Source organism: Cyprinus carpio, chromosome B10 (assembly GCF_018340385.1).
Source record: "Cyprinus carpio isolate SPL01 chromosome B10, ASM1834038v1, whole genome shotgun sequence".
Classification (NCBI taxonomy): Eukaryota; Metazoa; Chordata; class Actinopteri; order Cypriniformes; family Cyprinidae; genus Cyprinus; species Cyprinus carpio.
The window spans coordinates 20,583,791-20,611,013 of NC_056606.1; the positions used below are offsets into that span (position 1 = coordinate 20,583,791).

General features: G+C 34.0%; 1 protein-coding gene across 42 annotated transcripts in view; it reads left to right on the top strand.

The window, feature by feature from the left end:
* Positions 1-27,223, top strand: part of LOC109058922 (calcium/calmodulin-dependent protein kinase type II subunit beta-like) — a 61,831-nt gene that overhangs the window by 5,378 nt on the left and 29,230 nt on the right. For 33 of the 42 annotated variants that reach the window (XM_042733162.1, XM_042733171.1, XM_042733185.1 and 30 more), the window contains exons 2-12: positions 568-662; positions 8,395-8,454; positions 8,678-8,732; positions 10,061-10,126; positions 20,833-20,905; positions 23,992-24,094; positions 24,273-24,356; positions 25,928-26,022; positions 26,097-26,219; positions 26,375-26,458; positions 26,570-26,612. In XM_042733162.1, coding sequence (XP_042589096.1) covers positions 568-662; positions 8,395-8,454; positions 8,678-8,732; positions 10,061-10,126; positions 20,833-20,905; positions 23,992-24,094; positions 24,273-24,356; positions 25,928-26,022; positions 26,097-26,219; positions 26,375-26,458; positions 26,570-26,612 — 881 coding nt within the window. Of the gene's footprint in view, positions 1-567; positions 663-8,394; positions 8,455-8,677; positions 8,733-10,060; positions 10,127-12,205; positions 12,279-20,832; positions 20,906-23,991; positions 24,095-24,272; positions 24,357-25,927; positions 26,023-26,096; positions 26,220-26,374; positions 26,459-26,569; positions 26,613-27,223 lie in introns of all 42 variants that reach the window. The other 9 variants (XM_042733161.1, XM_042733156.1, XM_042733164.1 and 6 more) reach the window with 1 other exon arrangement.

A 27,223-nucleotide genomic window follows, 5' to 3' on the forward strand; every position in this document is an offset into this window, starting at 1 on the left:
TGCCTGAGGTCACAGAGGGGCATATGGTCTGTTTTTATCACATGTTATCATCACATGGGTGTTTCCAAGGGCATTTGAGCCTGACGGTGAGGGGCGGGAAGTCACAGATCCGGAGCGGCTGCTTGAGACATGCCGAGTGTATTGTGTAACTGTAACAAGGTGTGCTAAATTTAGCCAGTAAGGAATGACATCAGACCGTTATCATGACCGTCTCAAGTGATTTTCATAACACAGGTCTTTCTGAAAATAGACTCAAGGAGGCTTTTGAAAGACAGAGTGTGTTCTACATTTTGTTCCCGTGTGAATATCATGAATATTTGCGCATTAAACACCTGCGTGTTGTTTTTATTTCTGATCTGGCTCTGTTGATGCTTTTGGTAAAGAGGTAGCTGTGCATAACTGCTGTTCTTCTTAACAGTTCACCGAAGAATAAAACATTTGCTTGCATGGAACGCAAATAGAGAACACAAGTGTCCCTTTAAGCCATTTCTGAAGGGTTTTAAACTGATATTTTTGGGTTCCACATCAAGTTCAATGGTGTATTTTCTTCTCTGTCTGTTTCTTCAGGGGGGCCTTCTCAGTCGTGCGACGTTGTGTCAAGCTGTGCACGGGCCAAGAGTATGCTGCCAAAATCATAAACACCAAAAAGCTTTCGGCAAGAGGTAAATCATGACTGCTGGAAAATGTTTTTGGGCAGAGAAAATGGGGTTGATTTGCACTTTGAGATGGATGATATGTCTAAAAAACCTGTGGATATTTTCAGGTCTTTTAAGGATATTTGATACGTACCTTAATATTAATGTATAGTGGACTGAAATGGCTTGAAATAAAGTTCTAGCAGACCCCAAAAATGAAATTATGAACTTGTAAATAAGCAAAAATGGCCTCTTTAAATGACTAGGTGACTATAAAGATGTCAGCACATAGCCTAGTTGACATGTTTGTTGTGGTGCTCTGTGAAATCTGGGTGAACGTGTGTCTGTGTGTGTGTGTTTTGGGAAGCATTGGCCACACATGGGATAATCATACGGTCAGCAGGTCATCACAGGCAGCCTGAGCATTTGGCACGGCGTGGCCAACATGCCAAGAGCCCGGGACTCGTGTACACGCTCGAACACACACCCACGGCTTCAAGTACTCCAACACCAGGGGCTTTTGTTTGCCACTGCGCTTCTGAAACAAAGACATGCCACACTTCAAGTGGAAAACGTTCAGATTGTCACTTCGTCATCGCTGCTCTTGTTTTGACTCGGCTCGTGACCACATCTGACACCTCGCTGTCCCCTGACGCCCATGCGACGATCCGCTTTCACTCAGACATCAGGGTGCATTCATATTATCGCGGTTTTGCTACAGAAACAGGGTTTGGGTGTCATGTGAAGGCAGTGTCAGCGCTGAAAGAGTTAACGTGGCTAGTGGAAACTGGAGCAAACGTGAGGGGGCGGGGCCTGGGTGGAGTGATTGACGCAGAGTGCAGCCAGTGATGCTGCAGCCCCTTCCTCAACAAGGATTGTCTTATTACACAACAAGAGCTGCTTTGGGGAAGTTGTGATTTGCTGTGAATACTTTATGTGCATAATCGCAGCACCTGCAATGCAGTATGGAGTTGACCTGGATTTACCTGAAGTGCCACACACACACAAACACACACATGCAGCACTTGGTTGATCGGGGCAATCGACTCGGTGATTGTTTCCAATTATAATGGCTTAGTGCTGGGATAAATAGCAATAAAATTGATTGTTGGAGCTGTAATTGTTTCTGACAGGCCTATTATCCTGCCATGCAAATGTGAGCACAGTTGCATTTGATTGCATATGGTTGTGGCTTCCTCTGTGTGCAACACCAATTATCTTTAGTTTACCTCCTGCCAAATTTGTTTGCATCAAAATTGCCTATGTTTAGTTATTCTGGGTATTTTGTTGGAATATGTTCTTTACGTATGATGAATTATTTGTCACTTTGGTTAAAAGCTTCTGCTAAATGTACAATGAATCAATTCCCAGTAGATAAACTCAAGTCCTGGCCTATATTTTTTCTGGTTGAATATCCCGATTTAGGAAGATTTTTGTGATTTAAATATCAATGACTATCAGATAATGTTAATAATAATAAACAGTCATAATATAGTTTTTAAAGGGATACTCCACCCCAAAATGAAAATTTTGTTATTAATCACTTAACCCCATGCCGTTCCAAACCCGTAAAAGCATTGTTCGTCTTCGGAACACAATTTAAGATATTTTGGATGAAAACGGGGAGGCTTGAAAATGTATCCTTGTGTCACGGCTGACACAGAAGAGCCTTCATTTTTTTTCACATACAAAAAGTGTTCTCGTCTATGGGATAGTCACAAGCCTCCCGGTTTTCATCCAAAATATCTTAAATTGTGTTCCGAAGACGAACGAAGCTTTTACGGGTTTGGAACGGCATGGGGGTAAGTGAATAATGACGAAATTTTAATTTTGGGGTGGAGTATCCCTTTAAGTGCCAGTTTACACCCTCTATATGACTTTAAGAAGTTGATTGGGTTTTTGATGCAAGTTATTTTTGCAGCTTATAAATATTTGTTTTCTGATAAAATAAAAGCTTGATAGTTTAACATTTGAAATTAGAAGAAATTAAGACTGCCGTAAAAGTTAGTTTTGTAATTTTTTTTTAGTTCGTTTTGAAAAACTTTTTTTTACATTATTACATTATTTTATTGTAAAGTACTACAATAGTAATTAAAATTTTTATGTGGAAATAAAAGCTTGAAGAGAACAATAAATGTTAGTATTATAATTTTACAGTTTGGCTGCAAACTAAAATTATTTATTCATAAAACATTGACGGTAAAATATTACAAAAAGTAATATTTCTTATTTTTCTGACAAAATAAAACAGTATAATGTTTGAAAATGAATGAACTAAAACTGCAATAAAATATTAGTACTGTAAGTGTACAGTTTTAGTGTAAAATGTATTTTTTCTATTTTACAGTATTTTAATTTTTTAATAATTATTATTGTTATTGTTTGTTATTATTTTTTGTTGTTTTTTTTTGTTTAAGTGTTATTTTTTTTGATTTTTTTTTGCAATATTGTGCAAATTTTTGCAAAATTGTGCAAAATTTCTGGTGGGAATTATTTTTTATTGTGCAACCCTTATGAAATGTAAGTTGATGTACACAGTTAATATACACATTGATGGGATTCAGGAGGTAATTTACAAAATGTCTTATCGGTACAGTAAAACATCCCTTTAAATAAAAAAAAATGTTAGACAGTTGAGAGTGTTATGACTAATTATTAGGGATGTAACGATTCAATCAACACACAATTCGATTCGATTCACGATTTTCTTCTTTTTTTTTTTTTTTTACATAATGAGATTTAAGATAAATTATAAATTAAATGTGTCCTTTTATTATTGCTTGGACAAAATGCTGCACGCTTCTTTGTGAAAATGAAATATAACACTATAATAATATATCACTTAAATATCATTGCTCTTTTATTGGTTTTCATTGCCTCTGTTGTCCTCATTTGAAAGTCGCTTTGCATAAAAGCATCTGCTAAATAACCAAATTTAAATATAATGTAAATGTAAATAAGAAAACTAACTTTAAATTTTGAAACAAGCCCAAAATCAAATAATAAATAAAAATAAAATCTCTTCATATAAACAGAATAAGTCTTTGTGTGCTCTTTGCATTTAACATTAGAGGCAACCACTGCATGTTAATCATGATCCATACAAAGATGCTGCATACTTGCAACATGAGCAGATTTTAATCTAAATTAGATTGTATAATTTCGAAATTTGAAGCAAAAACAGAATGGTTTGACTTCAGTTTTGTAAAACTATACATAAAAAATATCTGAATGAGACGCAGATTCACTCTCTGCCAGCAGGTGGAGCTTAAAGTGTTTCCATGGTTTCCGCTGTAAACAAAGCAGCACTGCACTTATTAACTTTAATATGCATTATACAGAGGAGAGATGAAAAGAAAAAATACCATCTTAACTTTTCTAAAGACAGTAAGTTCCCCTCAGACATACATTCATTTAAACTCATAACATTTAACATTTGTTTAGCATCTCAACCAATTTGAATCCGGCTCGCAGTTTATCGTTACATCCCTACTAATTATCATTATCATCACTTCAGAGAAATATATAAATGCTCAGTAATTTTAGAATATAATGAGTATAATGTGCTTGATGACTGTAGTCTGGTGATGCAGTAGTCAGTCTCGGCAGGGTCTGATGCACTTTGCCGCAGAGGTGTTTTGTGGTGTTTGGGTGTCAGCATTCTCACAGCTTCACACCAGTCACAATGCTCCAGGTGACAACTTTTGTGTTTGTGTGAGTTTGTTTGGGAGGGTTGCAGTGAGGCCACAGTGATGTTCTCTAAACTGACTGTACATGCATTTTTTAATGTAATTTTATATATTCCCTGAGGTCGACTTATATACTAGCACTCAAAATATTAATTTAATTTATAATGTTATAAAAGATTTCCAATTCAGACAAATGCTGTTCTTTTGAACTTTGTTCATTAAAAAAATCCTTAAAAAAAATAATCATCAGTTTCCACAAAAATATGAAGCAGCACAACATTGGTAATAATAATAAATGTTTCTTGAGCAGCAAGTCAGCATATTAAAATGATTCTGAAGGATCATGTGACGCTGAAAATGGAGTAATGATGCTGAAAATTCAGCTTTGATCACAGGAATAAATTACGTTTTGAAATGTAAATAGAAAATTGTTCTTTTAAGTTGAAATAATATTTCGCAAAAATGTTATTTTAGTACAATGCATATACAATTATAGTTTTATTAATATTTTGATTAATGTTTTTTATTTTAGTTTTAGTTATAGATTTAGTAATTTAGTTGTTTTTGGTAATTTTTATAATTTATTTCAAATGTCTTTTTATTTATTGTAAATTATACAAATTTTAGTATTAGATATTTTAGTACTTCGAACTAGCTTAAAAGAAAATTAAATTATTCTTTTACAACTAGTTGAATTTATTTATTTATTTTATGTAAATGTTATTTCAGTTAAATGTTATTTTATTTCATGTAACAAAAAAGAAAATTATTTTTTCTGAAATAATGATAATAACCCTGAACAATATTGCTATTTTTACTGTATTTTTGATCATGTAAATGCAGTTTCAGTTAAAAAATGATTAAAAAATCCTCCAAACCTCAAACTTTTGAATGGTTTTTCTACTTTTATAACACTCATAATTTTATTTTTTTTGTTTTTTTTTACAATTTTTATCATTGTATTGTGTTTTTGGGTTTTTTTCTGTTTGTTGTTTTTGAGTATTGTGTGTTTTTTGTGTTAAATCAAAAGAAAACATCACAATCAGATAATAGCTGTGATCCATACTAGTCCGTTTGGGAACACTTAATGATGCTGGGATGATAGACAGCCAGCCGCGTGTGTTTTTATCAGGACTCTGAATCGTGAAGTGCTGAAGACGATCTGCGGCCTCTTTCCTGTATGACTCATGTGTGGCAAACAGCAGGCTTCCTCCGTGGGGTGTGCCCGAGCGGTCCAGGCCTCTTGGCTGTGCACGTCTGTCTCTCTGTATCATGCAGATTCGCTCCAGACTCAAACTAGTAGAGGTTGCATGATCTCCAGCCGCCGGTTGGCCGTGTGGTTTACAGTAGATCGTGTGGTCTGCGTGATGACGAGTCTGACCTTTGCCGTTGTGTTTGAAGTGATGTGCAAACCGCTTTAAATGTGCACTTTTAACTAGATCTGATCTGAGATCAGTGTGAATTGAGCTGGAACTGTTTGACTGGAGGAAAAAAAACAAATAGCACAATCCTTCAGAATGATAACAAGCTTGTGTGTTTTGTTCAAATGATGTGAAATTAATTATGAAGGTTTTTCTGTTTTTTAAACACAAACATTATGCATCCCATCCTTTGATGACAACTTAAATGCAAGCTGTTTTTAAGATAGTGGTGTCATTTTTGAACAATCCATCCATGAAAAAAGACATAAAAGCAAGATTTATGTATTAGTTTTTTTTTTTTTTTCAGTTCAGCAAGGATGTATTAAATTGTTCAAAACTGACATTTGAGGCATTTATAATATTATAAAGATCTTGCAAATAAATTCTTTGAAAGTAATCAATTATTTTCTATTTATCAAAGGATCCTGAAAAAAATTTATCACATGTTCCACAAAAAATGTGAAGCAACACAACTGTTTTCCATATTGATAATAATAAGAAATGTTTCTTGAGCTCAAATCAGCACATTAGAATGATTTCTGAAGGAAAGACTGGAGTAATGATGCTGAAAATTCAGCTTTGCATCACAGAAATAAGTTACTAGGGCCCTTTGATTTCCGCAATGCAGAAAACGCGGACGGAATCATGGAATTCAGTCATAAAAATGGAATATAACGCGGAATGTCACGGAATTTGTCAAATTTTGAATGAATTAATCAAAAGTAGGTCATTACACTTAAATCAAATTGCGATATGGACTAATATCTGTAAGTATTAAGCTGGAAAATTCAATTTAAATATGAATCCTGAATGTTCTGCATGTCTCTGTTAATGAATGGTGCCAAAGTGCTTTTCATTTATTACACACGTAGGGAAGTGTGCGTGACGCTCGCGGTGATTTCAGCGTCTGCCGTCTCTCTAAATTAAGACGTAAACACATGAACAACATCCCCAGAACTGCTCTGAGAGTGACTTCATGAGCATTTGACCGTTTGATTTGAGTAAAACTAGCTTCATATCACATACACAGAACTGTACAGGTATTCACGGCAACCTGTCAAAATAAAAGTCCGGTTTAATTTAAAGACAAGTATTTGCCAGAAATGTATTACTGTTGTTCAGCAGAATGTACTTAGCCTACTACTAATAAAAAACACACACACTTTTTTTTTTAAAGGAATAATCACACAACATTTCTTCCATGTTTTAATTTTAATAGTAAATCCCATTTGTTTACCAAAAAATAAAATTTGCTTAATTTTCAATAATTAAAAAAAAATTCATGAGGCCATTTTGAGAAAAAAATTTAATAAATTAAGTTGTTTTTATGCATTTATTTAATTAGTAGTAATAATAAAAAGAATAATGGTGGTAATAATAAATATTGTGGTGAAGAAAAATAATTTAATTTGGTAGTGAACTTGTAATTTAATTTTTTAAATTTTTTTTTTTTTGAAGTGAAAATGTATGTTTTATTTTTTTAATTAATTAGACATGATTTTTGATTAATACAATTTAATTTAACCAATAAAAAGGAGTTGAGAAAAATTAAACTAAAAAAACGGAATCCAGAAAAATTAAAACGGAAAAAACGGAATTAAAAAAAATAAAATGGAATTTGGGAAAAAATAAACGGATTTCATAGGGCCCTAAATTACATTCTAACATATATTCAAATAGACAACAGTTATTATAAATTGTAATAATATTTCATAATTTTACTATTAATTACTGTAGTTTTTCGAACAATTAAATGTAGCTTTGGTGAGACTACTTTCAAATACAGCACTTTTAATGTCACTTTTTTCAATGTGAACGCTAACTTGATCCAGTTTACTGTCTTTATAAATATTGTGCACGATTCATTGGTTTTCATAATCTTTCTTCATACTGAAAAGACTTTTCTGCTGATGGAAGAAGGATGTGTGGGTGGGATAAAATAATGATGATGATAATAAATTGTCACGATTGGACCAAACCCTTGTGCATAAAACAGTGCCAACTTACTATTTCATGTTTTTCTGTCCGACATTTCAGTGTGTATATATCTTGTTATTTTAGTATTATTGATAAACTGTTGTAGTTTTTGCTAATATATCAGAATAGATTTTATTTTTATATTTTCTGTTTTATTTTATTTTTAAAGTTTTAGTCATTTTGTTGTGTTTTTTCTTATTTTATTTTATTTTTTTCAAGTTTTTAATGGTCTGTATAGTTTTTTTATTAATTAGTTGGTTTAATTGGTTTTATTTACAGTATTTAGTTTGAGTTATTTTAGTGCTTCAAGTTAAACTAAATGAAAATAAGAAATGTTGCCTTTGCAAATAGCAGAAATAGTTTTTTAATATTTTATTCAGTTAATTTTTATTAGATTTTGTATGGTTTTGGTTTTAGTTTTAGTTAACGGTAATATCACTGAAAAACTTGTTAATCTGGCATATTTTGGTTTCTTAATTTGTGGTTAACTAAAGTTCATGTGAAACTGAAAGGGCTAACATGGTTTCATAGTAACTAAACTTCCTCAAAGTTCATGAAATCACACAAAAGATTTGTGCAAACTATTAATTTATTACTTTTTTAACTTTTAATTACTCCATCTGCAATTTCTCCATTACATGACACTTAACACAGACCCAAATCTTTTCCCAGATCACCAGAAGCTGGAACGGGAAGCCCGTATCTGCCGTCTGCTCAAGCATCCCAATATCGGTGAGTCCATTAAAGTCAGTTTCTCAAATAAACCCAAACTTCTCCATTCATGATGAAATCAGTGTGAAATCCATCATTCAGGACGCAGGTGTTTTGAGGGGCATTAATATAGAAAGCAAGCCTGTTGATTTCAGCCCATAAAACTGCTCTTTGAATTGTGCTGTTTGAGGGAATGGCGAATGAAAGTGTCATGATATTATTACTCTCTTTCTCTTTAATGCAGTGCGGCTCCATGACAGTATATCAGAGGAAGGCTTCCATTACCTCTTATTTGACCTGTAAGTGCTTCCATATAATATGGCGCATAATATCTCTCTCTCTCTGCTTTGTTTTTGCCACCCACTCCTCTCGCATCTCTCTTCATATCTTGCTCTCTCTCTCTCTCTCTCTCTCCTGCTCGCTCGAGAGCCAGTTTCCATAGCAACAGAGCTGGGCTGCCCAGCCGAAGAGAAATCCTGCAGCAGGGGTTTCCCCCCCGAAGCCCCAGTGTTCTCTCTTCTAGAGGATTCCCCCGTCCATACTGCTCTCTCTCTCGCTCTCTCTCTCTCTCTTTTGCTTATTTTTTCTGTCATGCTTTGCCACACTGACTTTAGTTTATCTTCCTTAATTGTACTTGTTTAATAAATGCTGCTTTATTTTTTTATTCTTTTCTTGATACATTATTTGATAAATTGGATACATTTGCACTTTAATTTGCTTACGAAGTGAAGTATGTGATCTCTGCAGTATAATTAAGGACTGCACCATTGGTTGAGCCAGTGTTGCTGTGTCAATCTGTTCTCATGCTGTTTTCACTTCAGGGGAGTCAACCAAACCAGACCTAACCTAGCACAGGATAAAGTATTTTTCTTATGCTAATAATTGTATAGAAGAAAAAAAGTACTGAATAACACAAATCACCTTTAATTTATTCCTTTTGGTTAAATTGCTATTTCCTTGTTTTTTTTTTTTTTTTTTTTTTAATTTAATTTAATTTTTTGTATTTTTTATTATTTGTATTAAAATGTAAAATGTTAAGATTTGTTTGATTATTCATTTAATTACTGTATTTTTATTATTATTATTAGATTTATTAGTTTTACATGAATTAATATTTTATTTATTATTTTTTATGTAATATTTGAATTTATTAAAATTGCAGTTTATTTAGTTAGTTTATTTTTTATTTATAGTTTTTCATTTAAAACATTTAATTTAACAGTTTTTTCATTTATTTTATTAATATTTTTTATTTTATTTAATATTTGTTTGAATCCAAATATTTAATAAACTTTTTTTTAACAAATGTTAATTATTTTATTATAATTAATTAATGTATTTATTTAGTATTAGTTAATTTAATTAATATTATCAGTATTACATTTAAAAAAAAATTGTTACTACTTTTTTTACATTTTACTTGATTAATATTTCATTATTTTAATTCATTTATTTATTTTGGTTTTGTTTGCATTCTTATTTGACCTTTTATTTTACTTTTTCTTCTCTTCCATGCCATGCTGCAAATGCTTTTGCAATATGAATGCACAGTTTGCCAGTTTAAAGCACCAAACTGAAGTTGAATAATCCCAGTTGAATATGGTTACCGGTTCTCTCTGTCCTGCAGTGTTACGGGCGGAGAGCTGTTTGAAGACATCGTAGCCAGAGAATATTACAGTGAAGCTGACGCCAGGTAAAACTCAGTCTCCATCTTCTCCTGTTGTCCTGTCCATTTCCCCTCCATCCTCCCCATCCACACTGCTTTCTTCTTCTCTTTCACACATTTTAACCAGATAAACGTGTGTGTTTTGCACATATTCTAGTATAACATGTGAGTAATAATTTTGTCCACATCATTCAAGTAATACATTTTGTTTAAAAGGCTTGTTGAATGTTTGAGGCAGTGTCTCGCTGAGGCGGCAAGCGTGGGCGGCAGCTCTCTCTGCTGCAGGTCCCTCTCCTCCGGTTTTCCCATTGGCTTCTTTTTTTCCATTCCATCTATTCCTGTTTTCCTCTCTGCATCAGATCCTCTCACAGACACACACACACACACACACACTGCAGTCGCCCTCAGGAGAAAAGCTTTAATCAATTTGACTGTGTGGGTTTGCATGTGGGAGTGAGAGATACGGCGAGAAACAGAACGAGAGATACTTACCGAGGGAGGAAACACAAGAGCTGGCGAGCGCTGAGACTACTGGAATCCATGAGCTCATCAGCCATTTTCGTGGGTAGAAACATGTCACGATGCTGTCAGGACGGTGAAATGTATCCGCTCCCGAGGGCCACAGACCCTCCACCTGCCTCCACTAGAGCGATGGCTGAAAGTAGGCCTCTAATTAACGCACATAATTACGGTGTCAGCTAACATTCAGCGTCGCACGTGCTTTATTTGAGTTCGATCTGTTTCCATAGCACTAGAAACTACATGTTCACACTTTCTGAAGAAAATTACTGTTTTCTTCACATTACTATGCTGTTGCTAGGTGATTGCCTAAGTAAAAAGAAAGTCTGTGCCATTTAATTGTTTACAAGTCTGATCAGTTGCTTTAGGGAACATGATTCAGGGGCCAACAATGAAAAAAAAAAAAGTTTAATTAAATAAATTTAGATAAATGTATACAGTATGCTACTGTTAAAAAGTTTGGAGTGAGTAAGAATGATTAAAGTCTCTTATGTTCACCATGGCTGATTTGATTAAAAATACAGAAAAAAAAAACAGAAAAATTGTGAAATATTTTTACAATTTAAAAGAGCTGTTTTCTATTTGAATATATTTTAAAATGTAATTTATTTCTGTGATGCAATGCTGATATATGCCATGCTACACATATATAGCATTATTTGAAATGAAAAACTTTTTGTAATATTATGGTCTTTATTGTTTATGTCTTCCCTGTCACTTTTGATTAATTTAATTCATCCTTGCTGATTTATTAATGTTAACTTCTTTTAAACAAAAAATACTGACCCCAAACTTATATATTGTATTTTTTTATATTAAATATAAAACACATATTGATGTCAAATAATGAATATATTTTATATAAAACATATTTACAAAATTATTATTATTTGAATATGTATCTAATTTTTTTTTTTTTTTTTTTTTTTTGCAAAATGAAAACTTGCAACAAGCTGGAAATATTCAGCTGTAATGTAACTAATTAATTCATGAGCACATGACTGATAGGTTTGTAATTATCAATACTTTCTTAATAATTCTTCTGAAACATTCTTTTTGGAGATTACATGACACAAAACCAAACGTTTTACATGATGCACCAACAAATGTACAATTTTCAGTAGCACTGGCCTGAATGTACTGTACAAGTGACATTTGCCCCAGCTGGCCCTAAACGCTCTCACACTGTTTCCGGGTCAGACTCAGCGGTTGAGCCTGTATTAGATATGTGTGTTAAAAATATCAAATGCATCTCAGAAAGCAGCCGTACTCTCTCTCAAACACCCAGACAAACTCACACACACGGATCATTTCCATATCTTCAGCATCCACCCTTCCCTTCATCTCTCCATCCCACGTGTGATCGGCAGCGCCCTCACAGGAAATGATGCGTCCCGCCCAGCTGCGCTGCTATTGTTCTGGGTGGTGTAACATCAGGCACTGTTATCACTCGTCTCATTTCATCACCCTCTTATCAAACAGTCTCTCTTATCTGGGTTGTTCCTTTCCCGGTCTCAACTCCCCTCCTCCGCCACGCCTCTCTCATCCTTCCTTTTTCTTTCCCTTCTGTCTTGCTTGTCTTTGCAGTCATTGTATCCATCAGATTCTAGAGAGTGTCAATCACATTCACCAACATGACATAGTGCACAGGGACCTGAAGGTCAGTATGGGAAGTGCACTGGACCACTGCATGTGTCATGTGACTCTTGCCTGTTTCGAGCCGCCCATGTGTCTGTCTTGAACGGTACGTTTGGGATTTGGTGTGTTTCTGCATTCGATGGCTGTTTTTACACTTGGTTTGATTGTTTGGTCTGAACCTGAGTTCGATTCCCTGCAGGTTTCTTTTCATTTTATGTTATTTGGCTACAATTTGCAGATTATTTGCATATTTAACCCAATAAAGCCTACTGTATCATATTTCTACACAAATTTCTAAGGGCATCAAATTAATAACAGGATCTAAACTAAGTATTTAAATATCATCTTACTAAGAGATATTATTGGGAGATTTAGACTGACAACTGATATTTATATGCATTTTATGTAAGTATCTGCAATACTGTTACAAAGATCTCATTGGTTTACATTACAAGCTATCAGAATTTCTTCAGAACATATAAATATCAGCAACTGCACCATATTTCATATTTTTGCTCATTTGGTTCCTCTGAATAAAACTGAGTTTTTTTCTGCGTTTTCCCTCCATTTTTTCACTATATCAAACTATCTGAGCCATAAAAGCTTTATGTATAAAATATGATACTCAATAAAAAACACATATGTGACCCTGGAGCACAAAACCAGTCATTAGTAGCGTGGGATATTTGTAGCAATATCCAAAAATACATTGTATGGGTTAAAATTGATTTTTCTTTTATGCCGAGAATCATTAGGATTTTAAGTAAAGATCATGTTCCATGAAGATATTTTGTAAATTTCCTACCGTAAATATATAAAAGCTTAATTTTTGATTAGTAAGATGCATTGCTAAGAACTTCATTTGGACAACTTTAAAGACGATTTTCTCAGTATTTAGATTTTATTTTTTCGCACCCTCTGATTCCAGATTTTCAAATAGTTGTATCTCGGCCAAATATTGTCATATCCTAGTAAACCATTCATCAATGGAATGCTTATTTATTCAGCAAATCTCAATTTTAGAAAATTTACCCTTATGACTGGTTTTGTGGTCCAGGGTCACATATGCAAACTTTTTAGATTTTTTTTTACTTGTATTACTTATATTATACTCATATAATTGTTTAAAAAAAAAAAAAAAAAAAAAAAATATATATATATATATATATATATATATATATAAATATAAAAAAAAAAAAAAATATATAAATATATATAAATATATCTATATATATATATATATATAATTGTTTAAAAAAAAAAAAAAAAAAGAAAAAAAGAAAAAAAGATTTTTTATATATATTTTTGTGTTTTTGTGTGGTAATGCGAGTGCTATTGTGAACATTAGCAGCATTTTTTTTTTTTTTTTTTTTTACCAGCTAGAAAACTGTGTAGGAGACGACCTAAAATTGAAAGGTTTTTTTTTTTTGGCTTTAGTTTTACTACAAAATCTTAAAGTGCACAGGGCATTGTGGGTGAATTGCGAGAGATGAGAAGGATGCAAGTAGTTTGGTCTGAATTCCTCCACAGTTCAGTTTTTACGTGTTATTTGGCTCTGATTCACAGCGATGAGTAACATTATGAAGACGTGTACAGAAAAGCGTCTGTGTGTGCAATTTCAAACTAGTGGCAAAAAAGAAAGACATTTTATTACTATGCCTCAAATTAGGCTTTATTGCTTTCATCTAAAGGTAGTAAATTGCAACTTCAAAAGAATAGTTCAACCAAAAATAATGGTGTCTGTCTTTATTTACCCACCTCCATGGGTTTCCAGACCTGCATGACTGACTTTTTGAAAAATATTTTGTTCATAATATAATGAAAGTCAGTGGGATCTGTTGTTGTTTTGACCCAAACCAGAGATATTTTAGTGTTATTTATATACAATTATAGTATTTATAATATTTTAAATTAGCTTTTATTTTTGTTTGATCAGTTTTCATTTTCATTTTAGCTTAAGTTTTTTTTTTATTATAATTTTTTATTTATTTATTGTATTCTATTTATCTTTATTATAGTTATTATAATATACCTCTAATTCATTTCCGTTTCAGGCTTAGTTTTTGTAATTTTGCTTCAACTTATTTATTTCATTTAATTGCCAAGACAGAAGTTTCATTTAATATTTATATTTAATTTCAGTTTTTATTTAAAGTACCAGTAAGAGTATCGAGCTATAACATTTATATTAATAGCATAAATCAGATAAACTGGTCATGACAGAATTTGGTTGTCTGAGTTCATTTTGAGGCTTGCAGGCTCAAAATCGATTTGCTCTCAATTTAATAATATATTTTATTTCAGCTTTATTTCAATTACCGAAAATGGTTAGATTTTAGATTTTAACAATAACCAACCCACTGTGAAAATATCTTTTTTTACTTTCCACAGATGAAAAAAAAGTCAGGTTTAGAATGACAGAAGTCTAATTTTTGTGTGAACTGTCCCTTTAAGGTACTAATAGGCACCCTTTGGGGATAGATACTGTACATTTTAGGGTTGTGCCCCATTGACCAAACCAACCAAACTGTGTGGTCAGATGAACTCGGGTCGGCACCAGACACTCTATTGTGAAAACAGCCAAACTGCTCTTGATGCACTGAGAGTATCTCCTCACCCTCTGTGTGTTCTGCTCTCTCTGTTTCTTGTCTCGTTGTCTTTCTTCCTCTCTGTTGTTTCAAAACAGTGTCATTTATCTCTGCAATTGGGTAATTCTCGGGTGCGTGTAATGCATTGTTTCAGTCAAGCCTCGCACTGAGGATGACAGAGTGCTGCTGTTTTGTTTAATAGTCACTTGAGTGAAGGGCTCTTTCAGAGTCTCGCAGCTCATTGAGGTCTTGATTCAAAAGCTCAGATAAAGCTGCTAACTGTATCTGCTCTGTTCGGCCACACGTCAACCAGACCTCCACGCTATTTGAAGGGGAGATCATGATTAAAAATGGGAGGTTGCTCAGGCTGTATGACCTGCTGTTGATGCATTTGATAGGTCTGTCCTCGTGATTTATTGGCGGAGAATAAGTAGTTGGTTGCACTTTTATTGGCTGCGTAAATACTGTTAAGTTTCAGGAGTGATACAGAAGTGAATCCCCTAAATTACAGATGATTGACACCATGGTGACCATAGAAACATTTTTCCATCTCGTGATACCTGCAATTTTTAAACAAAGTAATTTTTTGTAAGTTTTTGGTTTGTGATATTTTTTGGAAGTAATATCTGGAAGGTTGCTTTGCAGAGCACACTCTTGGAGGGTTGCCATGTCCAGTTATTATAAGCAATGCTTATTAAGCATCTTTTGCCTTGTTGTTTGGGCTCGGCTCATAAAGCAATCCATTTTATGAAGTTAATAAAGTTGGAAGGTGCAGGATGTTATATTTTGGTATGTGGCTTATTTCCACAATAAAATGTTTGCATTTAAGTTGCTTATGTGGCTTGTTCTTATTTGTTGTTTTTTATAGCAAGATCTGGCATCACTGAGTCAAGATGCATCTCATTCCCTTCATTTCTTGCATTGTAATTTGGATACACAAAGCTGGTTAAATGAAAATGTAACACACAGAAGCGTTGTAACCATAGTAAAGTTTTTTGTTTTGTTTTTGTCTTGTGGTATCTGCTATTTTTAACCAAAGGAATAGTACACAAATATTTGGAAGTAATATCTGACCATGGACCACAAAACCAGTCTTAAGTGTCAATTTTTAGAAATTGAGATTTGTACATCATCTGAAAGCTGAATAAATAATCTTTCCATTGATGTATGGTGTATTAGGATCGGACAATATTTGGCCGAGATACAACTATTTGAAAATCTGGAATCTGAGGGTGCAAAAAAAAATCTAAATACTGAGAAAATCACCTTTGAAGTTGTCCGAATGAATTCTTGAAGGGATACTCCACCCCAAAATGAAAATTTTGTCATTAATCACTTACCCCCATGTCGTTCCAAAGCTGTAAAAGCTCTGTTCGTCTTTGGAACACAATTTAAGATATTTTGGAAGAAAACCTGGAGGCTAACTAACAGTGTCAAGGTCCATAAAAGGTTTCTATGTATATTTAGCTTTGATTTGAAATAAAACAGTGCATCCTTGTGGCGCGGATGACACACAAGGAACGACATGGGGGTATTTTTCATTTTGGGGTGGAGTTTCCCTTTAACAATGCATATTACTAATCAAAAATGAAGTTTTAATATATTTACAGTGAAAAATTTACAAAATATCTTCATGGAACATGAGCTTTACTTAATATCCTAATGCTTTTTGGCATAAAAGAAAAATCGATAATTTTGACCCATACAATGTTTTTTTGGCTATTGCTACAAATATACTCCAGCGACTTAAGACTGCTTTTGTGCTCCGGGGTCACATATTTGAAAGGTTGCTTTGCAGAGCGCGCTCTTGAAGGGTTGCCGTGTCCACTTATTATTAAGCATCTTTTGGCTTGTTGTTTGGGTTCGGTATTTTTTTATAGCAAGATCTGGCAACACTAAGTCAAGAAGTATCTCATTCCCTGTGGATTATTCCCAAATTTCTGTAATGTGGTTGTTACAAAAAATTTTTGGGAGTTAATTTAGTTGTTGAATGCGGTTGTCACTTCTGTAAATTCTGACCAGGATTAATAACTAAAGGGTGAACTGAATTTAGCTGCAGTGTGTACGTGTTCATTGTTTAGGAGGATTAATTAAGTTCTCATTTATTTCATCTAACCAACTTTGTCTGAAACAATTGGGGCCATATGCTCTGAAAACCATTATAATACAATATTATGTTTTAAATTGAGTTTTTGGATGTATAAAATAGGTGATCATATGTTGAGGATTTGTTAGGATCTCAGAGTGAGCCATTTCTGCAGCTTGGCTTTAATAAATTCTTTTTGAGTTTTGAGCTCGAGAATTTACTCTGATTTCATAGTTCAACTCTTCTATCTCAAAAGATGAAGAAAAATCTGATTCTCTATGCTGTAACTACTTTAAAGAGATCCCATTTGTAATTTTTCTTTCTCGCAGAATCTTTTTACGTTATATTAGTGAACCAAACAGTGTTAGTCCAGGGGCTCTTCAGCTGGCCGCCTGTGGGCCAAATCAGCCATCAGTCATTTTTATTGCCCTCCGATTAATATTGATGAAATTGCTGTGCAACCTGAGACGAGTACAGCACTCGGTGGTCGTATTTGGAGCAGAGTTGGAGGTTAAGTCTGTGGTTCAGACAGGTGCATCATTTTTGATTGCATCCACAAGAAATGTGACATATTGGGTAAAGAGACACTGATAATGAAACTAAACCTTCAAAGGAAAAATGACAGAAAAGTTAGTTAATTTCATCATCAGATCTACTCTAGTTATAATGAAATGAAATTATCTGTTCAAATGTTTGAAAATTACACTTGCTCTAGTGTTTGCAGGGAAAATATAAAATATAGCAACTTGTTAATTCATCATAGCAAAATGTTGAAACAAGTTAGCAACTTGCCAAAACATGTTAGCAATTTGTTAAAACTTGCTAGCAGTCATTAACGGATCATGTTAAAACATGTTAGTAACATTTTATGAGAAAAACTTTTTCAAAGTATTTGTAAACTTTCAGAACCTGACTTTGTCAAGCCAACATCACAGTTTGTCATCAGTCATTTTTTTATTTGTGGACTTTAAGAAGGTTAGATTTTTAAATCTGACTATTTTAATGTAAGTAAACACATTATTAATAGTGTTTGGTTTAGTTTTTAAAGGGATACTCCATCCCAAAATGAAAATTTTGTCATTAATCACTTACCCCCATGTCATTCCAAACCCGTAAAAGCTTCGTTCGTCTTCGGAACACAATTTAAGATGTTTTGGATGAAAACCGGGAGGCCTGTGACTGTCCCATACACTGCCAAGTAAATAACAGTGTCAAGGTCCAGAAAAGTATTAAAGGCATTGTCAGAATACTCCATCTGCCATCAGTGATTCAACCGTAACGTTATGAAGTGACTAGAATACTTTTTGTAAGCGAAGAAAACAAAATAATAACAACTTTATTCAACAATTCCTTTGTCAACAGTCTCCTCTGTGTCTCTCCATATCACCGTATGCTGCGTATGCTCTTCTGTATCATCCGCGCCACAAGGCTGTGCTGTTTTCTTTCAAATCAAAGCTAAATGCACATAGAAACAGCACATCCTTGTGGCACGGATGATAATTGTTGAATCAAGTCGTTATTTTTGTTTTCTTTGCTTACAAAAAGTATTCTCATCGCTTCATAACCTTACGGTTGAATCACTGATGATAGATGGAGTATTCTGACGACGACTTTCATACCTTTCCTGGACCTTGACAGTGTTATTTACTTGGCAGTCTATGGGACAGTCACAGGCCTCCCGGTTTTCATCCAAAATATCTTAAATTGTGCTCCGAAGACGAACAAAGTTTTTACGGGTTTGGAACGACATGGGGGAAAGTTATTAATGACAAAATTTTCATTTTGGGGTGGAGTATCCCTTTAATGACGTCCAGATCTAGTACGACTCTGAAAAGTGTTTGGACACCTTCAGTTTGGCCCCCAAAACAAGGTAGTTGAAGAGCCCTAGTGTGGAAGAAATAGACAACAGCTTTGTATTTTCCAGTTTTACAACATGTACACACACACAAATACACACACACACGTTCACTCTCAGTAAATCAGCAGTAAACGCCTACACAGGCTGACTCACGCGTCCACCTCCCTCTCCTCACACACCGGTACATTTCCTCCAGCCTATCTCACCACACAACTGCCAAAAAACACACTCCAGTCCACTGCAGCGCCACAGCCTTTCCAGGGCCTCTCTTCTTTCTCGTCTCGGGCTCAGTCTTTCTCTTTCACCTTCTCTGTCTCTCCTGATGCTCGCTCTCGTCGTGGGAGGTGAGATCGTCTCACCCTTGAGAGCAGTTTTTAAGCGTTTAGTGTTAGCTAGAGCTTCCTGTGTCAGTAAAACGGTTTCAGTACGCAGGAAAACCATCATGTCTGCTGTTTCAAAAGACGTTGATGCACATGAACACTTTTGCAGACTGAAAAGAGTTTATAGCATCAAGAAGGAGCCTTTATTTCATCCATTATTGTGTCTCTCTTTGCCTGTTAAGGGTCTCTGTTTTGGGTGACGGTTGTTGTCTTTCTCAAGTCCCAAGTTACTTTGATCTTATTTTTGAATGTGTTTGAATGCAAACTCTTTAGTTTTCTTTGCAGATAAGATAAATCCAAGGGTGAATCTGTCTACGTCATATTTTACTCTCAGATCAAAAGAAAGAATTAATTAGTCAAACTTTGACCACTTGATCATGACAGATAAAATTTCAGGATAAAATATGCTTTATTATCTTGAAAATATTGTCACTAAATTATTTTTTAAAAATTATTAAAATGTTAAACATTCAGAAAAAAAAAACATTAATATCTTAAATAAGTTAATTATTTTTCTCTTTTGTTTTGGGGGTTAAATTTGACAATTTGGGGGATAATATGTGTTTTTTTTTTCATGAAAATAATGTTAAAGTGCCTCTATTATGGGTAATGAAAGGTTCATATTTTGGTTTTGGGAGTCCCCAACAACAGGTTGACATGCAAGGTCAAAAAACACTTTCATGGTTTTATAATATGAATTTATTTTTACCTTACTTGCTAAACGACTCCCTAATGATTTGCTCAACAATTAATTTTTCCGAACCCCTCCCTTGCATGACGCTAATCTGCGGTGATTGGTCCGATTGGTCTCATTTTCATTTCATCATGAGCCTGTAATGCCTGATAAAGGGAAACCGCTATTGTTACCTTTTCAAAAGCGGCACCTAGTGGCAAAGAATGAATTTGCATTTTCATTCAGACCAACGCTAAAATCAAGTTTTCCCAGGTCTGTGTGCTCAACATGCTAATGTGTCATGCTGACACCAACATGAAATGGCTTGGGATTTGTTTTAAAAATGACTTGTTTCAATGATTCAGAGTCGACTCTTTCTTTTGAGAGACAATAACTTTATACATGGTGTACTTTCGGATTTAAAACTTTGCAGGATGTTTTCATTCACTTAGAGCTGTGTTACACAACGACATGAAAGGTAATTTTCCAAAAATCTGTAATGGGGCACTTTAATGTAATTTATAAAATAAATTATTTTTTTTCTTTTAATTTGGGGATAAAATTTGGTCTAAAATTATGTAGGAAGATTCGTCCTATATATATATAAAACTCTGTGCCAAATTAAAAGACAGTTCGGAAGGTAAAATGTCATGAAATTAAAATCTTAATAATTTTTTTTTACTAATTAATTAATTTTTTATTATTTTCTTTCTTTTGATTTGGGGTTGAAATTTGATGTGGTCATGATGTAGGGAGATTCATTCTGTAGATAAATCTCTTTGCCACACTTGTGAAAATTTACAAGACAGTTTTTTGGGAGAGTGAGTCACTTAAAATAATTTATGATGCTTGGCATCAATCTTTGACATTAATTCAGGAAGATGTCCTGTCATATTATTAGTAGCTCCCTGTAATCGCCTGCATTTCCTGCCTGTGCACGAGAGAATGGCATTGCTCAGACTAACATGCGCCCCCTGGTGTTTGCATGCAGTCACTGCATCCAGCAGATCCTGGAGGCGGTGCTTCATTGCCATCAAATGGGCGTGGTGCACCGAGATCTAAAGGTGAGTGACAGGTGATTCGTTCATCTGTGCGTGTGTCGTGCATGCTTTTGTGTACAAATATGCTATGTGTGATGTGCGATTATGATGAGATGATTAATATTCAGTAGGGGGGGGTGTCTTAAAGAGATAGGCCACCCAAAACTGAAAATTGTGTCATTTACTCACGCTCATGTCGTTCAAAACCTGTATGGATTTCTTTCTTCTGCTGAACACAGGAAGAGATGTTGTGAAGAATGTGGGTTTGTGTTTTACCCGTTGACGTCCATAGTTTCCATACTGTGGAAGTCAACGGGTGGAAGTAAATGTTTGGGCAGCAACTTTTTTGATATTTTTATTCTTTTATTTTTCATTTCCTACAACATGAGGGTGAACAAATGATGTCAGAATTTTCTTTTTTGGGTGAACTGTCTTTTTAATACTCGCTATCTAATTTAGCATGACATTTTGTGTGCATGGGTGTCTATGTCTGGCATAAAACTTTAAATTGTACAGATTAAATTTTTTATCGTTGATTTTATGTAAATTTCTTTGTGATTTGTTTGAAGGCACACAGGTTGATTCTGGACTAGAATGGAATCACTTTCACCAGTATAATTCAATATAACCCTGAAATACAGTAAATAGGGTCAGTTTTGATTTCATGTTGCTTCTTTTTCCAATCCTACTTCAGATTAGAAGTCACTTTTTATATTTGTAAGTATCAGGTTATGCAAATCTCAGTCTGGATGCGTTTCCAGCGCCGTTTTCCCCGGATTCAGTTCAAGGTCATTGAGTATTTCGCACCATCCTACGGATTCTCAATCAGAACGCTTTTCAAACCTTGAGCCCGAAACGTCGAGATGCCATCTGAGCTCCGTGAATAGCTCCAGCAGATGGCAACGGCAGCTCAGCGTCAGAACACAGACACCGTTCGTCTCTTTTCAGAGCGGCATCTGTAGCGTGATGAGGATGACAGGAAGAAAGAGATCAGAGATCAAGACTGAATAAGTTTCCCATGATTCTTTGCTCCTCTGGACCCAATTTCCCACCTGGCCTAACTTCCACAAGAGCAGAGGGAAGATAACCTACTTAATAACATCAGACTACTTAAAAACAGTGATGCGTTTTTTTTTCAGGATTCTTTGATGAATAAAAAATTAAAAAGAACAGCATTTATTTGAAATCTTTCGTAACGTAAAGGTCTTTTCTGTCAATTCTGATCAATTCAATGCATTCTTGCTTAATAAAAGAGCTTTAATTTATAATAAAAAAAAAAATCTTAAAGACCTCAACTTTTTCAATGGTATTATAGGTCCATATTTCTTTTTGTCTTTTTTTATGATCAACATGAAATCAAAATCAACCCTAGTGTCTGTCTTGATATCTTTGGTTGAATGTTGTCAGTGTTGTGTGTAAATATCTGTTTCCCAGAATTCTGTATCAGACATCAGTAAGATCACTGAGAGCCCGTCCTGTCAATCAAATTGACTCAGCTAAAGATAATCCAGTCCGGTCTCAGAGGAAAGTGCTGTAGGGAGCACTGGGATTGAATGACAGTAAAGAACAACTTTAAAATGCTCTTCAGGATGAATAACACTCTTCTTCGTAATGCTCTATATCCTGTATTAATTAACTTTAGGTCGATAGCAAGCTAATATAGGCTAATGTTACCTAGAGCTATAACAAATGTTTGCACACACAGGTGTGTAAATCAGTGGATCTCAACCTTTTTGACTCCAGGGCTTCCCATTGTCCAAAAATATTCAGTTTATAAGTGAAGATATTTATGGTACTTCTGCTATAATGACAAAGCTACTTGTTTTGAAGTAGCTTACTTCTTTTATATACGAATGTATTTATTTATTTTTGCATAATGTTATTTTATTAAAATTGGGAAATAAAGATTTTAAATTTAAATAATAAACTTCCATAATTGTAAAAGTTTCAAAAGCTGTGTAGTGTTCACACTCTTAATGAGTGATGAATTTACATGACTTTTCCAGTCATTTGTGATTAGAAGATTTTAATGTAATTTCTCATCAATTTTTTTTTATTACTGTACATTTGGTCTTGACATGACTTTTTTTTTAAATTTCCATGATTTTATACATTTCCAAATCTTTTCCATGTCTAGAAATTGCGTTTTTAAAACAACCCTCATATATCCAGGTTTTTAAAGACCATGGGAGCCCTGGTTCTTTAAAAATACAATTAAAATTGTAGTTGTTGGGATATATATATATAAATTATTGTAAAGTGTGTTGAGGCCTCCTAGTAGGTCCTAACCAGTGTTATCATTAAATAAACTAAAAGTAAATCTATTATAACTATTTTGTTCATTAAAATAAAACTGAAATATAATAAAATATAAATATTAGATTTTTTTTTATTTTTTTTTAAATTTTCATTTTGTTAAAGCACAAAAAATACTAACTGGAAATAAATAACAACCAAAACTGAATTAAACTAAAACTAATGGCTGAAATAAAAATAAACGTAATAGTAATACTAGTGGGAATAATAGTAATAATAGCATAAAAAATGTCAAAAGCACATAATGAAATTTTTAACCAAATTAATTTTTTTTTTATGGATTTTTACTTTTTTTTTAATCAAATTGAACCAAAATTATAATTAAAAAAAGAAGAAGAAATAATAATAAAAAATTTAATCGTGTATAAATAATACTAAAATAACACTGGTTCCAGCTACCAGCTTGAGAACCAATGGCTTAGCATCATTTGTCACCTGTATTTTGGTTGTTAGATGTTTTTCTTGACAAGCGAATACCTGCAATGCTAACCGTAGCCATTTTATTTCAGAGAATCAACCATTGGTCCATTTGGATGATTAAAAGTTGTAGATATCAAGCTCACATGTGATTTTAAATGTAAACATCACAGGTTATGCGCTTCTAGTGAACTCTACCGGTTACAGAACACGGGCCGCGCCGCCCAGCACAGCTTATATTTTGGGAGTTGATTCTGTTTGTATGCTGTATCTGTTGCGCAGCTGTGGTTGTATGTTATGTGTTCGATGTTAAAAGGTGACATGTATCAGATTTTGGTTCGGCAGTAATATGAGTGCGCCCCTGATCTCCCCCCCAGCCGGAGAACCTGCTCTTGGCCAGTAAATGCAAGAACGCCGCTGTCAAGCTGGCCGACTTTGGCCTGGCCATTGAAGTGCAAGGGGACCAGCAGGCCTGGTTTGGTACGTGGTCGGTTTGAACTCTCCCAAAGCAAAAATCCCCAACAGTTTTGCCTTATTTGTTTAATTTGGCTACTTCCAAGCACATAATCTGGCACTCAAATGGTTTTCTCCAGCATACAATGCTGGAAAGAGCCTGGATTTTGCATTTTCAGATGTTTATTTTTGCTTTCGCACTCAGGGTTCGCTGGAACACCGGGTTACCTTTCCCCAGAAGTGCTACGAAAGGAAGCTTATGGGAAACCTGTGGACATTTGGGCATGTGGTGAGTCACACTTCTTTGCATCTATTTCTATCTTCTTTCTCTCTCGACGCCCCGCACATATTCAGACACATCAGCTCTCAGATGTGGAGAGCTCTTCTCTGGCAGGTGTTGTCAAGAGGCTGTTGCCAAGCACCGCTTTCACCGTCGTGTTTCACATTCACTTTCTCTAGAGTATCGATAGTTGAGCGGTTTAATTACTTTGCAGATCAGGCGGTGGGTTGGTGGTTTTTTGGTCTGGGGTTGGGAATTCTGATTCATTTGGGTGAAGTGGTTTATTAGGATTGTTTGTATATCAGTGAACCAGTTCATGGATTCATAGGAGTCATTCTCAAAATGCAACACTCAAAAGAGAGAGAAATTAATTTAAACTGTTTATCACCAGGCTGCGTGATGTTTAGTAACATTTTTGAACCCACCTAGCAGGTTTAGTCTCCAAGCAAATTTCTGCCTTACAGTCAAATGATTCACAAATGCTGAGTTATTACAAAGAACTGGTTCAAAGAAGTTCTTGTTTCTGAATGAATCATTCATTTGAACCGGTTCATTATTTCTCAATGGAATTTAACAATTACATTTTTTTAATACATTTATAGTATATATATTTTTTTATATTATTTTAATATAATATAATTTCCATATATAACACTGCTGTTCAAAAGTTTGGTATCATTAAGATTTTTAATGTTTTTTTTTAATGTTTTTAATATTTCTTATGCTCATCAAAGCTCCATTTATTTGATTCAAAATACAGAAAAAGCAGTAGTATTGCAAAATATTATTACAATAAAAAAGAATGTTTTTCTATCTTAATACAATTTAAAATGTAATTAACTTCTGTAATGCAAAGCACTGAATTTTCAGCATTATTACTGCAGTCTTCAGTGTCACATGATCCTTCAGAAACCTTTCAGAAAAAATTATATATATATATTATATTTTTCTTTGTGAGCCTGTAATGTTTTTTTCTGGATTCTTTGATGAACAGCAAAAGTCTTTTCTAGCAATATAAGTCTTCACTATCACTTTTTATCAATTTAACACATCCTTGCTAAATAAAAGTATTGATTTGTTTCAAAAAAAGAAAAAAATAGAATTTACTGACCTCAAACTTTTGAACAGTTGTGTATTTTGTGTACAAGTTATTACAAAGAACCAGTTCAAAACAATGATTTATACACAAATTAGACTTCAATACGAGAGCTTTAAGCAATTACATTTAAGCATTTGTTAATATATTTCTAAAATGTAAATGTTATTTATTATAATATAGGTGTATTATTTTATGAATTATTAAATTGTGGAAATTGGATAAGTTATATACAGAAATAAACTTTTGATGCCGTTTTGATGACGTTTGGTGTTTAAGTTGATATTTTTTCAATAATATAAGTTTGTGTTTTATTTTTTATATATGTATATGTTTCTTTATGGAATTTATATGTGTATTTATTATTACATTTAAGGTTGTTTTAGGTGTGACTAAATGTCTGCATTAGTACTTTTTGAATTGTGAGTACACAAAGAATGCCATAGAATCCGTTAGAAGTCAAATATCTAGAATGTGATTGCAGGAGTCATCCTGTATATTCTGCTGGTGGGATATCCTCCATTTTGGGATGAAGACCAGCACAAACTCTACCAACAGATCAAAGCTGGAGCTTATGACGTGAGTCCCCTTGTGATTTCACTCATACAGTACAACAGTCAATACATACCCATGAGTTCCCATGTTTCCTGTAGTTCCCCTCGCCAGAGTGGGACACGGTCACCCCTGAAGCCAAAAACCTCATCAATCAGATGTTGACCATCAATCCAGCCAAGAGAATCACGGCCCAGGAGGCTCTGAAACACCCGTGGGTCTGCGTGAGTATTAGCAGCACAAAATACCAGAATACATACACTATTGTCAGCATGAATGGACATTTGTGACCCATATTACTTGACTTTAAGACTCAAAACTAGATGCAAAACAGTACTTATAATTTGAGTCAATAATCCAATTGCTCTGTTTCCCGCAGCAACGCTCCACTGTGGCGTCCATGATGCACAGACAGGAAACAGTCGAATGCCTGAAGAAGTTCAACGCAAGAAGGAAACTCAAGGTCTGCTGATGTCTCTTTAAAAAGTCATTAGCTGGAAGCATTTCATCTGTATACGTCTGAAACCCATTGCTTGATGCTCTGTTAACGTTATGATCTCTTTCTCATGTATAGGGAGCGATATTGACCACCATGCTGGTGTCGCGCAATTTCTCTGGTAAGTTCACATCAAGCCTGATGCATAGACATTGTGTCCTGAAAGACAAATTGAAGACATGTACAATCATTCGACCAACCCAGATTGTGTTAACTGAGCTATTTGACTTCTTGAGTCTTGAATCATTACATGAATCAGATTTATATTCTGAAAGAATCAAAAACTCTTAACAATGATATTTTAGTATTCATCTTTTGAATTAGCATTTATTTTTATATTTTCAGTTAGAATTTTGTAATTTTTTGTTTTTGCCATTTTTATTCATTTTTTTGTATTTCTATTTAGCTTAAATTTATTTTTATTTCAGTTGTTGTGTTTGAAATTTTTAGTTTTAAACTTTTTTTTAATGCTCTTTTTATTTTAGTTATTTGCCAAGGCATTTATAATTTTTATTTTAAGTTTAAGATTTTGTCTAATATTTAAATAAAAAAAAATTTCGGCTTTATTTACTTTTTTTATATATATAGTTTTAGTCAACAACACTATGGAAGCCCGTTTCCGCCACTGAGTAAAAAAAAAAAAAAAAAGGTTATTGCAACTTATTTCACAATTCTGCCTTTTTTTCACAGAATCGTGTGATATAAACTCATAATTCAGACTTTTTTTCTCTG